Source organism: Mus pahari, chromosome 14 (genome assembly GCF_900095145.1).
Source record: "Mus pahari chromosome 14, PAHARI_EIJ_v1.1, whole genome shotgun sequence".
Classification (NCBI taxonomy): Eukaryota; Metazoa; Chordata; class Mammalia; order Rodentia; family Muridae; genus Mus; species Mus pahari.
In genome coordinates this window covers 78,306,782-78,322,315 of record NC_034603.1, presented here as the reverse complement: position 1 = coordinate 78,322,315, position 15,534 = coordinate 78,306,782, and the positions used below count along the sequence as shown (strand labels likewise).

The following is a 15,534-nucleotide window of genomic DNA, read 5'->3' as shown; positions in this document are numbered from 1 at the left end:
GAAGAAGAAGAAGAAGAAGAAGAAGAAGAAGAAGAAGAAGAAGAAGAAGAAGAAGAAGAAGAAGAAGAAGAAGAAGAAGAAGAAGAAGAAGAATCATGCATCATGCTTTGGTAGAAAAATGGGTGGAACTGGAGATTATGTTAAATGGAGCAAGCCTGACTCAGAAAGACTACAACCAAGCTCTATATCGAAGATAATACAATATGTGGTGCTAGGTCGTTTTCTGTTTGTTTGTTTTGTCAGCTTGGTACAAGCTAGAACTATCTGGGAAGAGAGAACCTTTGTTGGGGATTGCCTCTATCGTATTAATCAGCCTGTGGTAAAGTCTGTCTGGTATCTTCTTGGTTAATAATTGAGGTGGCACGACCCAGCTTCCTGCAGTTAGTGCATCGCCTGGGTAGGTGGTCCTGGATTGTATAAGAAAACAGGTTGAGCAAGCAGTAGGAGCAAGTCAGCAAACAGTGCTCCTCCTAGACCTCTCTCTGGGTTCCTTGCTTCGAACTCTGCCCTGAATTCCCTTCGTGATGCGCTGTAAGCTGTACAATGAACTAAACCCTTTCCTTCCTGGAAAATAAAATAAAATAAAATAAAAATTAAAAAATACAATACATTTTCTTCTTCATAAATATTATTCAAAGAGCTGTGGCCTAGGGAGTCTGGCCCTTGAGCCACGGGACTGTTTTGGCTGATCAACAAAACCTCCCTGGCATTCAACTCAGAAGCTTACTTACGGCCATAATTATATTAAATATCTGAATGCATACAAAGAGATACACATATGTGCAGACATACAGAGAAATAAATCAATGAGTAGAAACACAAATGGGGGTCTTTATTGCATCTGTTCTGGCTTTATTGTGGCATGTCCTACCTGCCCCTCCCAACCACAGGAACACTGTTACCCTCTGGCTGCCCACAGCGTCAGGAAAGCAGAAGTGTCTGAGGTGGTTAGGTGCCTGCTGTTTGCTGAGCTTTGAGGCTTTGCCTGGAGGAGCCAGCCCTGAGCTATCTGAAGTTAGCTGAAATGAATCTGAAGTTTGAAACGTACGCAGATCCCCGGATTGATGTTTACATGCGTGATTGTTCCATATCTTTCAAATAAGCTCGCCTTCCTAAATGCTCAGATCATAAAGGAGGAGTTGGGAAAGAGAGGATCATGATTGGGTTCCAATTCCTATCCAGCCATTGCTCCTGGGTGTGTGCAGGACACAAGGGCCTTAGGTTCGATGACAATTCTTACCCTGCAAACCTGTGAGGGACAGCTGCAGAGGGCAAGAAGAAGAGCTGGTGCTGAAATGCTCAGGTCTCAGTCTCAGCTCCAGAACCTTCTACCATGAGAGCTTTGTCGCATCTCTCCTTGGATTTCTGGCGAAGACATAAGGCAAGTACTTCTCCAAGCCTTGGTCACTGTATTTCCCAAGTGGAGATAGAACAGGAGCCATAGAATTTTGCTGTTAAGATGAAATATTATATTTTCCAGGAACTTAGAACCACATTTGAAATAGTTCACTGGGAATAAGAAATAGCAAGAATCACAAAGTTTGGAATAGGACTTTCCTTTCTGTTTCCAGCTTTGGAAAACATTTTATTTGTGACTTGTTAGGGACCATCTAGCACTGGTAATGGATTTTGAAATCCAGTGCAGTGAAAGCAAATCAAACTTGAATTCAAATCCTGTCTTTGTTGATTTCTTAGCTTTAAAGTTCATTCTAACTTTCTTGGTTCCTCATAGAATTGGCAAACAATAATATATTGATTTTGTTTTGGGTAGGCGGGATGAAATAGTAGGGGTGTATCTCACTTATAGGAGTGATTGCTTAGCATACACCAAGCCCCATGTGGTATTATCACTGGCACCAAATAAACCAGACCTTCTGGCTCACTCCTGGAATCTCATCACAAGGATAGAAGCAGGAAAATCAAAAGTTCAAGGTCATCCTTGGCTACATATCTAAGTCAGAGGCCAATCTTAGCTGCATGCGACACAACCTTGATTATTTTTAAAAAGAAGGAAAGAAAATACAAGTAATATGCAAGGCAGAATCTACTTATATTCAAGGATTAACAAAATATTATCATTGTAAGTTAGTAATTAAAATATAACTCTTTTATTTTTGTTAGCTTTGGTTTGTTCCCTCTTTCCTATCCTCTAAGCTGTTCTGCTCCAAACCAAAATATAAGCTTGATTTCCTCTAACTTGGATTAAACTAATCTGCCAGTCCTCTGGACCTGTGTGTTCAGTCAGTCTCTATGGCTCTATTCATTCAAGTGGTCAGAGTTTATATCCCATTATCTGAGAACATGTATGTTTCTATGGAGATCAAACAAGAGGTCCAATGACACTTCCACGAATTTATTTTCAATTTTTATTTAGAAATAATAAAATAAGACATAATATATAAAAAATATATACAACCCATGGTTTGTGCAGTACAATAGGAAGACTTTAGATACAAAACAGATGGCAAATGGGAAAATAATAACTATCATGATTGTCAAAGGCTAGGATCATTCAACTCGCCAGAGCCCAGAGCTGAAACCTAACATTTCTAGGAAAGAAACTCTAGTGTGCTGAAGGTTGTGGGGGGGAGGGTGTAATAATGCAACACTTTTATACTTTCCACCTTAACGTCATTGAACAGAGTGATAAGGAGCTTAACCCACCCCTCGAGATGAGCTTTTTGCTTTTATGGGGTGGCTGGTTATAAGTTAAAAGCTGACTTTTGTTATCTGCAAGGGGAACATCATTGGGGAACCAAGGTCATCAGAGACACATCAAGATTTAGGGAGGGAATATATAGGGAGAGGGGGAGTGAAAGAAAAGGCTTGACATTCTGCATTCACAGAACAGGAACAGAGTCAAACAAAGTTCTCTAGGGATTTAGAAATGACTACAGTGCTCTATGACATCCTAAAAATGTCTGATTCAAGTATACTCTTAGAGGGATAGAAAACTATTCCTTTCTCAATAATCAAAATAGAATTCAGTTTGTCTACCTTTTATTTAAAAATAGAATAACCAGGAATCTATGCCTCCCCCCTCCAAAAAAAATATAATGCCCGTTCAGATACGGGCAAACATTCTTTAAAAGGGAATACATCCTAGAGGGATTTGCTTGCAACACAGAAGCAACTGGCATCTGGGGATGAGCCCCAGATGTTCAAGGTGAGTCCCTCCATCTGCATACTAGTGGCAGGTGTGTGCACTAGTTCCGGAGGCCCAGTCAATAAAGACAGATATTCTGAAGGTAAAAATGCAGGAAGAGATGCCATGCATTACCTATGTCTTGGCTCTTGGCAGAACAAAACAAAAGGCCATTTAAAGCTTGTAACTATAAAGATGCTAATAACTACAAAAAGCTCTCAAAGGAACAGTCCATGCTGAAATAAATAACAGAAAAACATACTAAATCGAACCTCAAAAGGCTGGTAATATCCGCTAAAACCATGCTAACCGGTAGCATATAGGTGCTAGCTCTCAGAACTCACTGTGGTAGTTACACCTCTTAGGGTATTTTTTTTTCCTTTACAGATTTCTATTTACATTTGGCTTTAAATATGAAAATATCTGTTAAACTTTATAAAATGTACACTTTAAAAATGTAGCTTCTGCAAAATTTTCCTTGAAAAACAAAAAGAAAAAAAACGAACAAACAAAAAACAAATCTATGCACCAGAAATTTTAGATGCTTTCTTCTTTTTAAGCAAAAAAGAAAGAAAGAAAGAAAGAAAGAAAGAAAGAAAGAAAGAAAGAAAGAAAGATTTCCCCTCCCACTTTTCTTGTCTCTGTACCCACCCCCTCCCTCTTTTCAAATAACTCAAGTCTTTTTGTGTTTGGGGTCAGTCCAGGTTGTCACCCCCACTCTCTACTGCATATTCATTTGATTGACATTCCACTGAATACTCTTTGGTTTGATTACTTTACTTTGCAAATCACCTTAATAGCAGCATCTGAAGCCTTCCATAGCCTCACACTGTCAGAAGCCAGTCTGTGTTCTCTCCTGTGACTTCTCCCTGTCCCCAACCCGGCAAACTCTTTAAGCAACTTGCAACCTTGCCTTAAAACCCGGATGTACACTTTCTTGACGCTTCTCTCTTGATTTCCATAACACCAACAGTTTTCAAATCCATTGACTTAGAAAGTTGAAAACAGCAGAAATTGTCAACGTTTCTTACAGGCACTGCATCCAGATACAGAGGCTCACAAGCCACAGACCGGCACAAACATCAGCCGAAGTAAAATACATGGTTCTAGAACAAGCTGATTTTTAATGGCATATTAGGGTGTAATACCATTAGAGGGTTGATTTTTGAGATGCCAACTAAAAAGGAAACTCAGCAGCCCCAGGGTTTACAAGTAGAGAACGTTAAAACCAAGAGAAAAGAAAGGGAGGGAGAATTGCATGATTGAGCTAGCGTTGGGGGGAAGGGAGAGAGGTTTCTATAAAGACAGGTGAATTGGTAAAAGAGGCTTCTAGAAAATAATGTGTCCTTGGCAACCTGCTCTGAGACTTTCCAAGAGACAATGACCCACTGGCATTAATCATGAATGCTTACAGAGAGAGAAATAACCCTTTAGACTCGTTAACTCCTTAGCTTGTAATTATGTTGTGTTTATATGGCTCACTAAGACCTAAAATACTGAAACAGACCCTCTTACCCTCTGTCATGAAAAAGGTCTCTCTCTCTCTCTCTCTCTCTCTCTCTCTCTCTCTCTCTCTCTCTCTCTCTCTCTCTCTCTCTCGACCTCAGAACGAAAAGCCTAGAAGCCAGCTTCTTTCTTAATGTGACACTGAGCTAGAAATGCCCTGGCAGTCAAGGCTATGACTCAGCTGCAAAATTTGAAATCTGTTCATCTTCCCTGCTGGGTGACAGTTTGGAAGGTGCCAGGTTACCAACAAAGTTCAACCAAGATCTGATCTTATGGAACAAACTTTGGAATGTGCTAAGAGAGAAAAGCCCAGAAAAGTCCAACCCCCCCTCTCCCCACCCCACTTTGAGTACATTATCCTGACCAGCACTGCCTATCAGGGAAAGAAGGAGATTGGTATAGTGCATGTGTAACTGGGACCTATGCTTCCCCCCTCCCCTCCAAATAAGAAAGAAGCACGAAAGAACAGACTCAAAAACACACTACATTGATCAGACTTTGGTGTTCTTTTCAGACTATAATGTAAAAATGAATGGGCTGCTTCATAGCCTGCTGAAGTTCAAAGATCGTGTCTCTGGATTTCCAAGACAATCAATGGAGGGGTTTTGTTTCTTTTAAAATATATAACCTCCACGTGCAAAAAAAATAAAAAAAAAAAGCATTATCTTTGGTATTCATTTAAGATAGTCTAACTGAAAGTTTGAGATAACCTATTAGCATTGTGAAAAAGAAAAGTATAAAACCCAGAGGCTACCATTTGGCTAGTGTTATATAATGCTATTATGTAATGAGAGAGAGAGAGAGACAGACAGACAGACAGAGAGACAGAGACAGAGAGAGACTGACAGAGAGATCAATTTTAGCAAACAAATTACTGGCCTCAGAAAATCAGGCTTTCATTTTTTGGCAGTTAATAGCCAAATACTTGATGCTTTAAAGCACACTGTGCGCTTTCAACAATGCTCAACACTGACGTTTTAACGTTATGTAAAAGATAAACTACACTGCAACAAAAATACAGTTCGTGTTCATGTAGTTAGCAGCTTTTCAAAAAATTAAGGCAGAGTCTTGCCTATGTTATGCCATTAAAATCACTCTTGTTCCCCTAAAGAGAAGCATTCCAGGTAAGTCATGTACCCAAACCGAGGCTTGCCTGCATATTCAAGTTTTGTAAAAACACAAAACAATACATTAAAAACCCCATAACTTATACTACAACAGATATGTGCCATCATGTCTCTTGGAGGCCTGCAAAGCACTTTACATCAGTCATCCAGCTTAGTCTTTCCTTGAAACCTTTGTGTTAGCCTTAGTCTCTTGTGGCTGCTTGCCTTCACCCACCTCTCGACCAGTACCATGGTCTGTATAACTGTCTCGGACCTCTGACCAACATCAGACTGTGTAGCGCAGTAAGTATTCCGAAGACAGAATCAGCCAGTCATATCTCCGATTCTCGCCTTAAGGGCCTGGGCTCTAGAGGTAAGCTTGCCTGGTTGTGGAGATCTATGCCAGGAGGTGAGTCTGTACTTGTACTCTCTGGAACTCCGTTCTCACTATCCTCTTCCTCTTTGCTTGTTAGGGCAACTTCATTTTCATAGCAAAATGAATTTGCATTTGAAAGGATGTATTTCTTCTCTGCTAAGTCTCTGGCACTACAAAGAGGGGTGTTAGGTACTTCGTAAGTCTTATGGAATCTTGAATAGTCTACTTTATAGTAATGTTTCTCTTCAAAGAGCACTGGCTCATAGCGGTGACCCCAGAGAATTTCATTGGCCAGATATGAACTCCGGCATTGAGTTGTCATGGCAGTGGCTTCCACCATGCCTTCCAGTATGACAACAATTTCAAAGTCTGCATTGTCAATGTCCTGCTTACTCAAGTCATATAAAGGGCTGTCTTCATCTATTTCGTGGACGATAGTGATGGGGGACACTAGAAATATGCGGTCAATTCCGCTATCGAAACCAACATTGATGTCTATCTGGTCCAAGGGGATATACTCCCCTTCTGAAGTGATCCTAGATTTGAGAAGCTGTGCCCGGACATGAGCTTCCACGAGGTGGCTCTTTCGAAGGTTACCCACTCTCCACATCAAGCAGAGTTTGCCGTCCCTCATGGCAATCACAGCATTGTGACTGAAGACAAGAGTCTCATTTCTCTTCTTTGGCTTTGCCATCTTCGCCATGACTGCGCCGATGATGAAGGCATCAATGATGCAGCCCACGATTGACTGGAAAACCACCATGAAGACAGCAATTGGGCACTCGTCTGTCACACACCTGAAACCATAGCCGATGGTTGTCTGGGTCTCGATGGAGAAGAGAAAGGCAGCTGTGAAGCTGTTGACCTCAGATACGCATGCTTTGCTCACTTTAGAAGTATCCAGATCCCCGTGGAGCAGAGCTATCAACCAAAACACACAGCCGAAGAACAGCCAGGAGAGCACGAAGGCGAGACAGAAGATAACCAGCATCCACCTCCAGCGGATGTCGACACAGGTAGTAAAGATGTCTGCCAGGTACCTCTGTCCCTTCTCACCCACGTTGATAAACTGAACGTTGCAATGCCCATCTTTCTTCACAAAGCGGCTCCTGCACTGTTGTCGGGTATGGACTTTACTCTTGCCATTCCCGAAGCCATTGGCGACTGCCATGGTGGCCAGCTTCATGCCATCTTCCTCCGAGGAGACGATGCTGTAGCGGTTGGTTCGCACACTACCCATTGCTTCCGCTGGGGACGCCAGTGTTTCTGCTTTAGAAAACAGTCTGAGTTTTTGCAAAACCCTTTGAAGAAACAGTTTTGAATGTTCGGTGAAGACACACCAAAAAAAATTATATATATATAATTAATATATATATATTAATGAGGAGAGATGGATGCTTCCAAGAACCTTGGGGTTCTTTTGACCAGCAGAGTTACCTTAGTAACTCAGATGACATCCAGAGAACTTGTCCTACAAGAAAAGAGAGCATTCATTACAAAACAGCCATACTTAAAGGAGTCCTACTGTCTTAACAAACAGAAAATACCAGAAAGTTATGGTCAGTTCCACTATCGAAACCAACATTGATGCCTATCTGGTTCAAGGGGGTATACTCCCCTTCCGAAGTGATCCTAGATTTGAGAAAAAATATCCCCGTCTTAACAAACAAACAAACAAACAAAAATACACACAAATGTACTTTAGATTGAATTGTGTGGAGATCTCCTTCTTCACATAAATTCTCTTTTAAATTTTTATTTAAAAATCACAGTCATTGAACATAGAAGAGATACCTCTGCTAGTCATTCCACTGAAATTTCAGTTCTCTTTTTTCTACTGCTTGTCAGAAATCTAGAATATTCCATAATTCATATCTACCCATCAGCCTTTCCCCTCTTCCTTTCCTCAGTGTGGTAGGAGAGTCCTTCTGATTCTAAGGTTTGCGCCAGCTTTTGATAGTAGGATGTGTCTAGAGAAGGTTGTATATGAACAGCCTGGATATTAATCCAGCTATGTATGTATAAAGGGAGGATGCCCCGGTCCTTGCTGACAAGGCTGACATCATCGGCGGGTACAGACAGTTTTGTGGTGGTAATCGTGTTGGATGGAAAGTCGTTTGCAACATTTGAAATAGATGCTAACTTCTGGATACTGTTTGGATTTGCTCCATCGACTCCGCACCCTTGAAGCAGGCACTGTGCAGAAAAATGCCTGATGCCATCTCCCAGAATGCAGGGGATTCTGACTTGAAGATACAGATTTGCTCTGGGGGATAGAGAGCCATTCTGTTGCCTAGCAATATGAGTCCTGAAATTCTCCAGAGATGGGATTGCCATGTGTAATGACAGGGTAGGAAGCAAGCACCTCTGGGCCAAAGGCCCAGGTCTTTAGTGGATTGAGATAAGGAAGGAGCTCATTTCATGTGGGTCCAAGGCTGTGTGCTCTCAAACAGAGACAACTTTGTAATCAAAGGAGCTCATAAGCTCCAGTCAGTTTACTTTCACTTCTAGTGCTGTTGTTTGCTGTAGGTTCCTATGGAGAAGGTACTCACCTTCATTTAACATGAACACATAGTAGCTTCCAGCTCCCTCCCACGGCTTCATTCTGCCCCCAGGTAAAATTCAGCTACTTGCTCTGACTTTTCTTCTTGACTCAAAAAAAACAAACCTCAAAAACCTACATGTCCTCTGTAAGGAGAGAGAGAGAGAGAGAGAGAGAGAGAGAGAGAGAGAGAGAGAGAGAAAGAGGAAAACGGAGGAAGGAATGCCTAAGAAATTGTCTAAGGTGTTTTCGTTATGTAATGTGCATTAACGAAGTCCAGGAGTTATTAATATTAACACGGCCTAGAACTAAAAACCGAGAGTGCTTCCCAACTTTTTAAACCACCAAATAAATCCACGTCCTGTTTTTAAGTGGGACAATAACAATGATCAGGAATTGGTTGAGATCTTGGTAAGAGGATTCCAGTTTTGATCCCCCCCCCCAACACCACCCCTTGCCCAAGGCACATAAATATGGATCAGTCAACAGGACCATTTTCAGCCAAGTCAGCTGCAGATATAGAAAGTGGTCCATGTGTCCTTATTCAGCCCATTACCTAGGAGTGGCGTGCATTGTCTTTGGAAATGCTGCGTAATAGCCTTCTGTCTTCTCCCACAGTGTACAAGTTATAGTCAAAATGAACCCCACCTTATTTTTCCTGAGATTAGTCATCTGTGAAAATTTCAACGTGTGTTACATTTTGTCAGCTTTTGACACCTAAATGATGTTTGATTTGAAAATGCCTTTGAATTGCTTTATAAAATGAAGATCCGGTGCCTTCCCCACCTTCTATCTGCTTCAGGGTTTTGCCTGCTTCCCCATGACCAGTGCATTGGACAAGGGAAGAAAGAATCACATTTCTCAGAGGGCTAGATTGTTGTGGACTTGGAAAGAAATGTTATAACAGCATTTTCAGACGATTTGGCTTACGTAATGTTGCCAAATGTTTCATGAACACAGAGACAGCAGCACAGGCAGGTGTGCTTTTCTTTAAAACATGAGAATGGGACAAGAGAGTCCCTTCAAAGAATGTATCTGAGCTACAATTGACTTTAAAATATTTTACTGCAAACTATCACCAATAAATTCCCTTTGCACCTTCAAAAGAAGCCTTTCCCTGCCTTAACATTAGGGGCCATACCCAGACTCTCTGAGATTTCTTCAGGCTGACTCCTGTCCCTTTCCACAGAAGAACCTTACCACTCTGTGACCTCTACAGGCCCAATTAAGACTTTCCAAAATCTCAACCCTAGGACATCTGTTTGAATTCCACAAATCACACAATAGCTGTTTGCTATGAATAGCTTTCCCCCACTTGGAACCTTTCAAATAGCATGTACTGAGGGGGCTGTTGTTGTCTCCTTTCCATTGCTAATGGCAGAATGGATTCCACATGCTACAGCATCATTTTCAGGTCTTACCAGTGCTTCCTGGAAAGGGAAAAAGAACTGTTTTTTTTTTTCTTTTTTCTTTCCCTGAAATGGAAAATTTCACTATGTCCAACACATATGCCCCAGAGTACTGCGTGCGTATGTGCACACACATGTCATATGTCATTGGACTTTTATGGAACTGCTTTCAATTGCAAAAGTCTAGAACCTGCTACAGTCTGGCAGGTTAACTGTCTTTATAGTTCACTTGTCTTTGCTGTTGAAAGATCCACACGTCCCAGTGACTTCAAACAAGCAGAAAGTTCCTTGGCCCTTTCTTCCCTCAGTGGGAATCACCAAAACATCATGGAAAAACTTTTGTGAAAAAGATTTCCATGCAATATTATCCCCCAAATGTTCTGAGAAACAGCTAACTCATAGTATATTCAGATAATCTTGCCTCCCTGAAGGCTGTGTAGAGAGCCAATACTGGATATGGTGAATAATATAGAAGCCACCTTAGAGCTCAGATATTTAAGGATCCAAATCTATCCTCCATGGACATGAATAATCATTTGACCCAGGCCATGGCCAATGAGGTTGAAAGCATTTCTGGGAAATTGAGAGGCTACATGTGCTGCAGTTCATGTTAAGCCTATTTATAGGCAGGTCCAAATTTAATCATAAGCAATGGAAAAAATAGTTCAGCGCCCCAATCTTAGGTAGATCTTAGAGGAGAGAGATGGAAGAGAGGGGAAAATATGCAGGGAGAAATGGGAGAAGATACATAGATAGATAGATAGATAGATAGATAGATAGATAGATAGATAGATCTCCTCCAGTAGAACATGTAACATGTGAAAACCAGATAAAGGTACTTGGGAAGAATAAATGAAAATCACGATGTCCTATAAGAAGCTTATTGACTCTCAGCAAAAAAGTAAGTTTCTAACTAAAGACAGGAAATATCAGAAGAAAAGGTGCTGGGTGAAAGAAGTCTGCTAATGAGTACTTGGAGCAGCTATTCCCCAGCTGACGCCATGTAGACCAGCCCCAGAGTGCTCTGGGCACAAGTTGCTATGTGAGTCCTATTGCTGCAGAGCAACCTCTGTGAAGCTCAGTAAACAGAAGGGAGGGGGAAGGACAAGTGCGGGGGGGGGGTGAGACACCCATTTATATCTGTGTGAGTGCTGCCTCTAACATTGATACACAGCAATGTTTGTGGCAACTCTAGGCATGTGTACATGCCAAGGACAACTTGGGTTTAGCAAACAAGAATTTACATCTTTTTAAACGTTTTGAAATGGTACCACCCTTCAGGTAAAGATGGGTGAGGGGCAAGCTTCTAAACTTCTCAGAATTCAAAGGACAGCTGACCAGAGAGTTTCCGAAAGGAGTATCTGAAGGGTGCTGACTGCTTTGTTTGTTTTTGTTTGTTTGTTTAAGTAATTTCACAAAAATGCAAAACCAGATCCTTTACAGCTGTCAATAATGTAACAAAATAAATACAATATGAAGTGAGAGGCACAAAACAAATTGAGATGACCTTGACCCTGACTGTCACAGTTCCCACCATACTTGAAGTAACCTATTTTTCTCCTGAGTGTTGGGAAGTGTGTGTGTGTGTGTGTGTGTGTGTGTGTGTGTTTGTGTGTGTACTCAAGTGTGTAATGAAAATAAAAATAAAATCCTTAGATGTGGGTAAGAAGAGGAAGACAAGTGTAATGGGGCTCACAGTGCACATACAGATCTGGTTTCCAAGAGGAAATACGACTGCCTATTAATTATTAATAGGAAGAGACAACAAATGATAAAAGGAGATATATTAATTCTCTTCTGTGCTTGACCAAAACAGGTTTTTAAGCAATGCCTTTATTTCCTGACAGGTATCTTTGGAGTTTGTGAAAATCTTTGGAATGTATAGCCTCATCCAAATCTCCACTGACAGACTGAACCAGACAGACGTGCGACTACCCATTTCCTATCTTGGTTTTCCCCTCAACTGTCATAGGAGTACACGTTATGATGCAGTCTTTTCCCTCCCTGAATCAAGTTGCTTCGATCATTGCTTCCCTAAAACCACATTGTCTTCAAATGAGGGATTTACACCATTATTACTAAGAATAGCAAAGTACTTAGGGGAGACCGACATCGGATGGGAAAGTTTTGCGGTCTTGAGGCTAAAATCCAACTCCTCCGGCTGCTACTTTTTTTTTTTTTTTCCTTTTTCCTCAGCAAAGGAACTTTGAGACTTGAGAAGCTCACTCTGGAATTTTGTACTGTGTCTGTAGCAAGGACTCCCCCTCCCCAAACACCTAGGATCTAGATTAAGTGCTAAATCTCTTGGTCAGATCAAGCCCCAGTCTCCTTCTCTTCCTCCCTTCTCACCCGCAATAAGAGGAAGAATCCACGCCAGGCTCGCGCTTGACTCTAAACCCAATATCTCCCTACAGCTGGTGCATTGGAAGTTATGAGCACAAACAGATGCTGCAGAGAAATCTGTTTCTATTGCTCAACTCTTCCAAGCGTGTCTCAGTATTTTTAGCTCTTGAGGATGTTCTGGTGCGCACACAAACTATATAGGCAATGAGCCGGGACTCCAAAGCTTGCGGGAGGAAAGCATTAACAGCAGCCTGACAACAGGGCACCTCCGGAGCAGCAGGGTAGAGGACTGTGGCGCAAGTTCATTGCCCTGGACACACACAGACAACCGAGAAGAGAACAGGAAGAAAACACAGAAGCCCTTACCTGTTGCTGGCACAGGATCATGGGGACATGGAGTGGAAGTGGGGGTTACAGAAGCATGTAAGATCCAGTGGTTTTTGCGAAAGAGAATGAGCCGAAGCAAGTGAGAATTCCCAAGACCCTGCTTGCCGGTGCTGGGAAGGCTGCGCGCTGGCCAGGGCTCCAGTGCGCTCTGCGATAGCCTGGAAGCTTTTGAGGCGGTCCTTGTGATAACCGGCCTTGTTGGCTCCGCCCTCTGCCCACTGTTGGCCAATCGGAGCGCACGTGGCTGCGCTTCCCCGCCCCGGGAACCGCCACCAGGAGGAGGAGGAGGATCTCTATACCCACGAACCCTGGCTCTGCCAGCCTCGGAACCTGCTGTGGCTTCCTCTACCTCCTCCAGCTGCCTAGCCTGGTCTGAGAGTCCAGCTCTGGGCCGAGGGGGAGGAAGTCGCGGCCCAGAGGGGACAGCAACAGGTGGGAAGCTCAGCCTCCATGCGGCTGCCTAATTGCAGCCTGGCCTTGGGCAAAGCTTCCTACTGGGTTCTCTGAGACCCACACTTCCCTGTTTCTTTCCACGGTGGAGGCCGGCTCTAGGTGTTCCTGTATAAGGGCAGGAGAGGTGTCTGCCTGGGAAAGACGTCTACAGCAGGGAGGGAATGATCACTGGGGTGCGTCTCCCTCTATCCCTTTTCCAGCCTGTAGACTGTGGAAACCCACAGAGCACTCAACTGCAGCTCGCGGATAATCCTTAAATTAAACCTGGAAAGGGTCCCGGGACCCGCACTCAATACCCAGCAAGATTTAGATGTGCTAGCGATTGCTTGTCTTACTGGACTGTTTCTCCTCGCAAATGATGGTGAATTACTTAAAAAAAAAAAAAAAAATGCGCCTAGACTTCTCTGGGATGTGTGGGGGAAGGGAGGGAGCCTCTGGTTCCTCTTGCCTTGTCCGCCCTCGATCTTTCTCTCCACCACCGCCCGGCACACGCTCTGCTCATGTAAAACCAGAACAATTAGAGAGTAATGAATTCTCTGGAACAGCAACTCCTACAGACTCTCAGCTCTGCCCTCGCTCCAGCGCCTCCCAGTCCTCCCCAGCAACCAGGCAAGAGTACTGCAGACCTTCAAAAACCAGCCTCGATTAGCACCTGCCTCCTGACAATTTATAAATGAATTCTCCAGTGAGTGTGTAAAGCAGGTGCATGTTATCTCTGAGTACATTGGTATCGTAGCGAAGCTTTGCTTTTTAAAGGACTTGATGCGTTTAGGAGTCTTTTCTTTTCTCTTCCACGGAGTTTGCAGTCCGGTTTAATGAAAATGCTTCAAGCACCCCAAAGCATCCTGCCTACCTTTAACTTAAGCCGATAAAGACCGCCCTGAGTCAACAAACAACTTCTACAAAGTATTTCGCATTCTAGGTGGTAGGAGCAGGGGACGCTTTTATGTGTAGGAATCTTGAAAGGAACCGTTCTGAGTTGCTGCGTGTTTACCCACCTCCTAGTCCCACATCCGCACTTGGCCCCTAGGAGGTGCTGGTGAAATGTGCATAGATTTTCATTTTACCTTAAGAAGCCTGCCTCTTTCCCCAGCATGAGCAAGACACTTAAGAGGGTGCAGAATGGATCATGCAAGCCCTGGGATTCTTTTGATATCCAAATGGTATTTCATTTGCTGAGACTGAAGCTCTGTCAAGCCCCGATACTGAGGGTTGCCATTTAAACGCTTGTATAATGGGATATTGTTTCCCACAAGGGAGGTCTTCTTTATCATATATTAAGTCATATATTATTTATAAAGAGCTTGGGTTAAATCTGCAAAGATGACTATATTAGAACCCAGGCTGTGGCCTGAAGCGAAATGAATCCAGAGACAGAAAAATTTAACTCTTCCTTGGCCAAGGCATAGAGAAGGAGTTAACAACTCATTGATGTTTTTGGGTTTTTTTTTTCTTTCTTTCTTTCTTTCTTTCTTTCTTCTGTGTTGTGACTCACTGCCTAAGTAGATGGTGAAGAGTTTTCCAAACTATAGGAACACCCCACCCCTGCCCCCACAGGTTAGGCTTTCTGTTTGAAATAGCCCAGCTACCCAGAGAAAGGAAGTATTTTCTAGTTTACAGTAGTTTTACCTAAATAGTTCACTCTTAGTAAAATGAATAAGCACCAGGCCAAGACAGCTTCATAGAATGGGAAGATCATTAGAGAAATGAGCACAATAACCTATGTTTTTGTTTGGTTGTACAAGTTTTGCTGTAGAGGTAGATAAAGTAATAACTCTAGTCTTTCTGTCTACCACAGACTTTACTCTCAGCCCTCTCCTTGTGACAGGCCACCAGGCAGGTATCTTGAAGGAGAAAGTTCAGGAAAATTTAGATTTTTATGAGCAGCTTTTCCAGTCTGAATAGAAGCTTTCTCTTCATTGTTTAGTTAAACAAACATGAAGGATTTTAATTTTGACTAAAACATTTTCAGCATTTGATAGATAGACTCGCATAGATTCCCTGCATTTAAAAAAGGAAAAAGAAAGTAACTGCGCATTTTAATTAATAAATGGCTTTTCACTTTCTTCCCTATTTGGAAATTTCTACTCTGCCAGAGCATCAGGGTTTGGGTAAATATGTGCTTTCCGGAGCAGTGAGGGAAACAGATTTCTCTAGTCAGTCTACCTTTGTTGGCTGATTTAGGCTTTATTTAGTACACACACACACACACACACACACACACAGAGAGAGAGAGAGAGAGAGAGAGAGAGAGAGAGAGAGAGAGA

The 15,534-nt window shown here is 42.5% G+C and overlaps 1 protein-coding gene across 1 annotated transcript; it reads right to left on the bottom strand.

Moving 5' to 3' along the window:
* Nucleotides 1-3,790: 3,790 nt before the first annotated feature.
* Kcnj2 (potassium voltage-gated channel subfamily J member 2) lies at nt 3,791-12,951 on the bottom strand. The gene is made up of 2 exons (XM_021212831.2): nt 12,794-12,951; nt 3,791-7,604 (listed from the first exon to the last, which is right to left on the bottom strand). Exon 2 carries the CDS (start codon nt 7,371-7,373, stop codon nt 6,090-6,092), a length of 1,284 nt encoding a protein of 427 aa, XP_021068490.1. The 5' UTR covers nt 7,374-7,604; nt 12,794-12,951; the 3' UTR covers nt 3,791-6,089.
* Between the last annotated feature and the right edge of the window lie 2,583 nt (nt 12,952-15,534).

Excerpts from the sequence above, each read along its gene's own strand:
- Kcnj2 (XM_021212831.2), bottom strand. The coding sequence starts at position 7,373 with ATGGGTAGTGTGCGAACCAACCGCTACAGCATCGTCTCCTCGGAGGAA.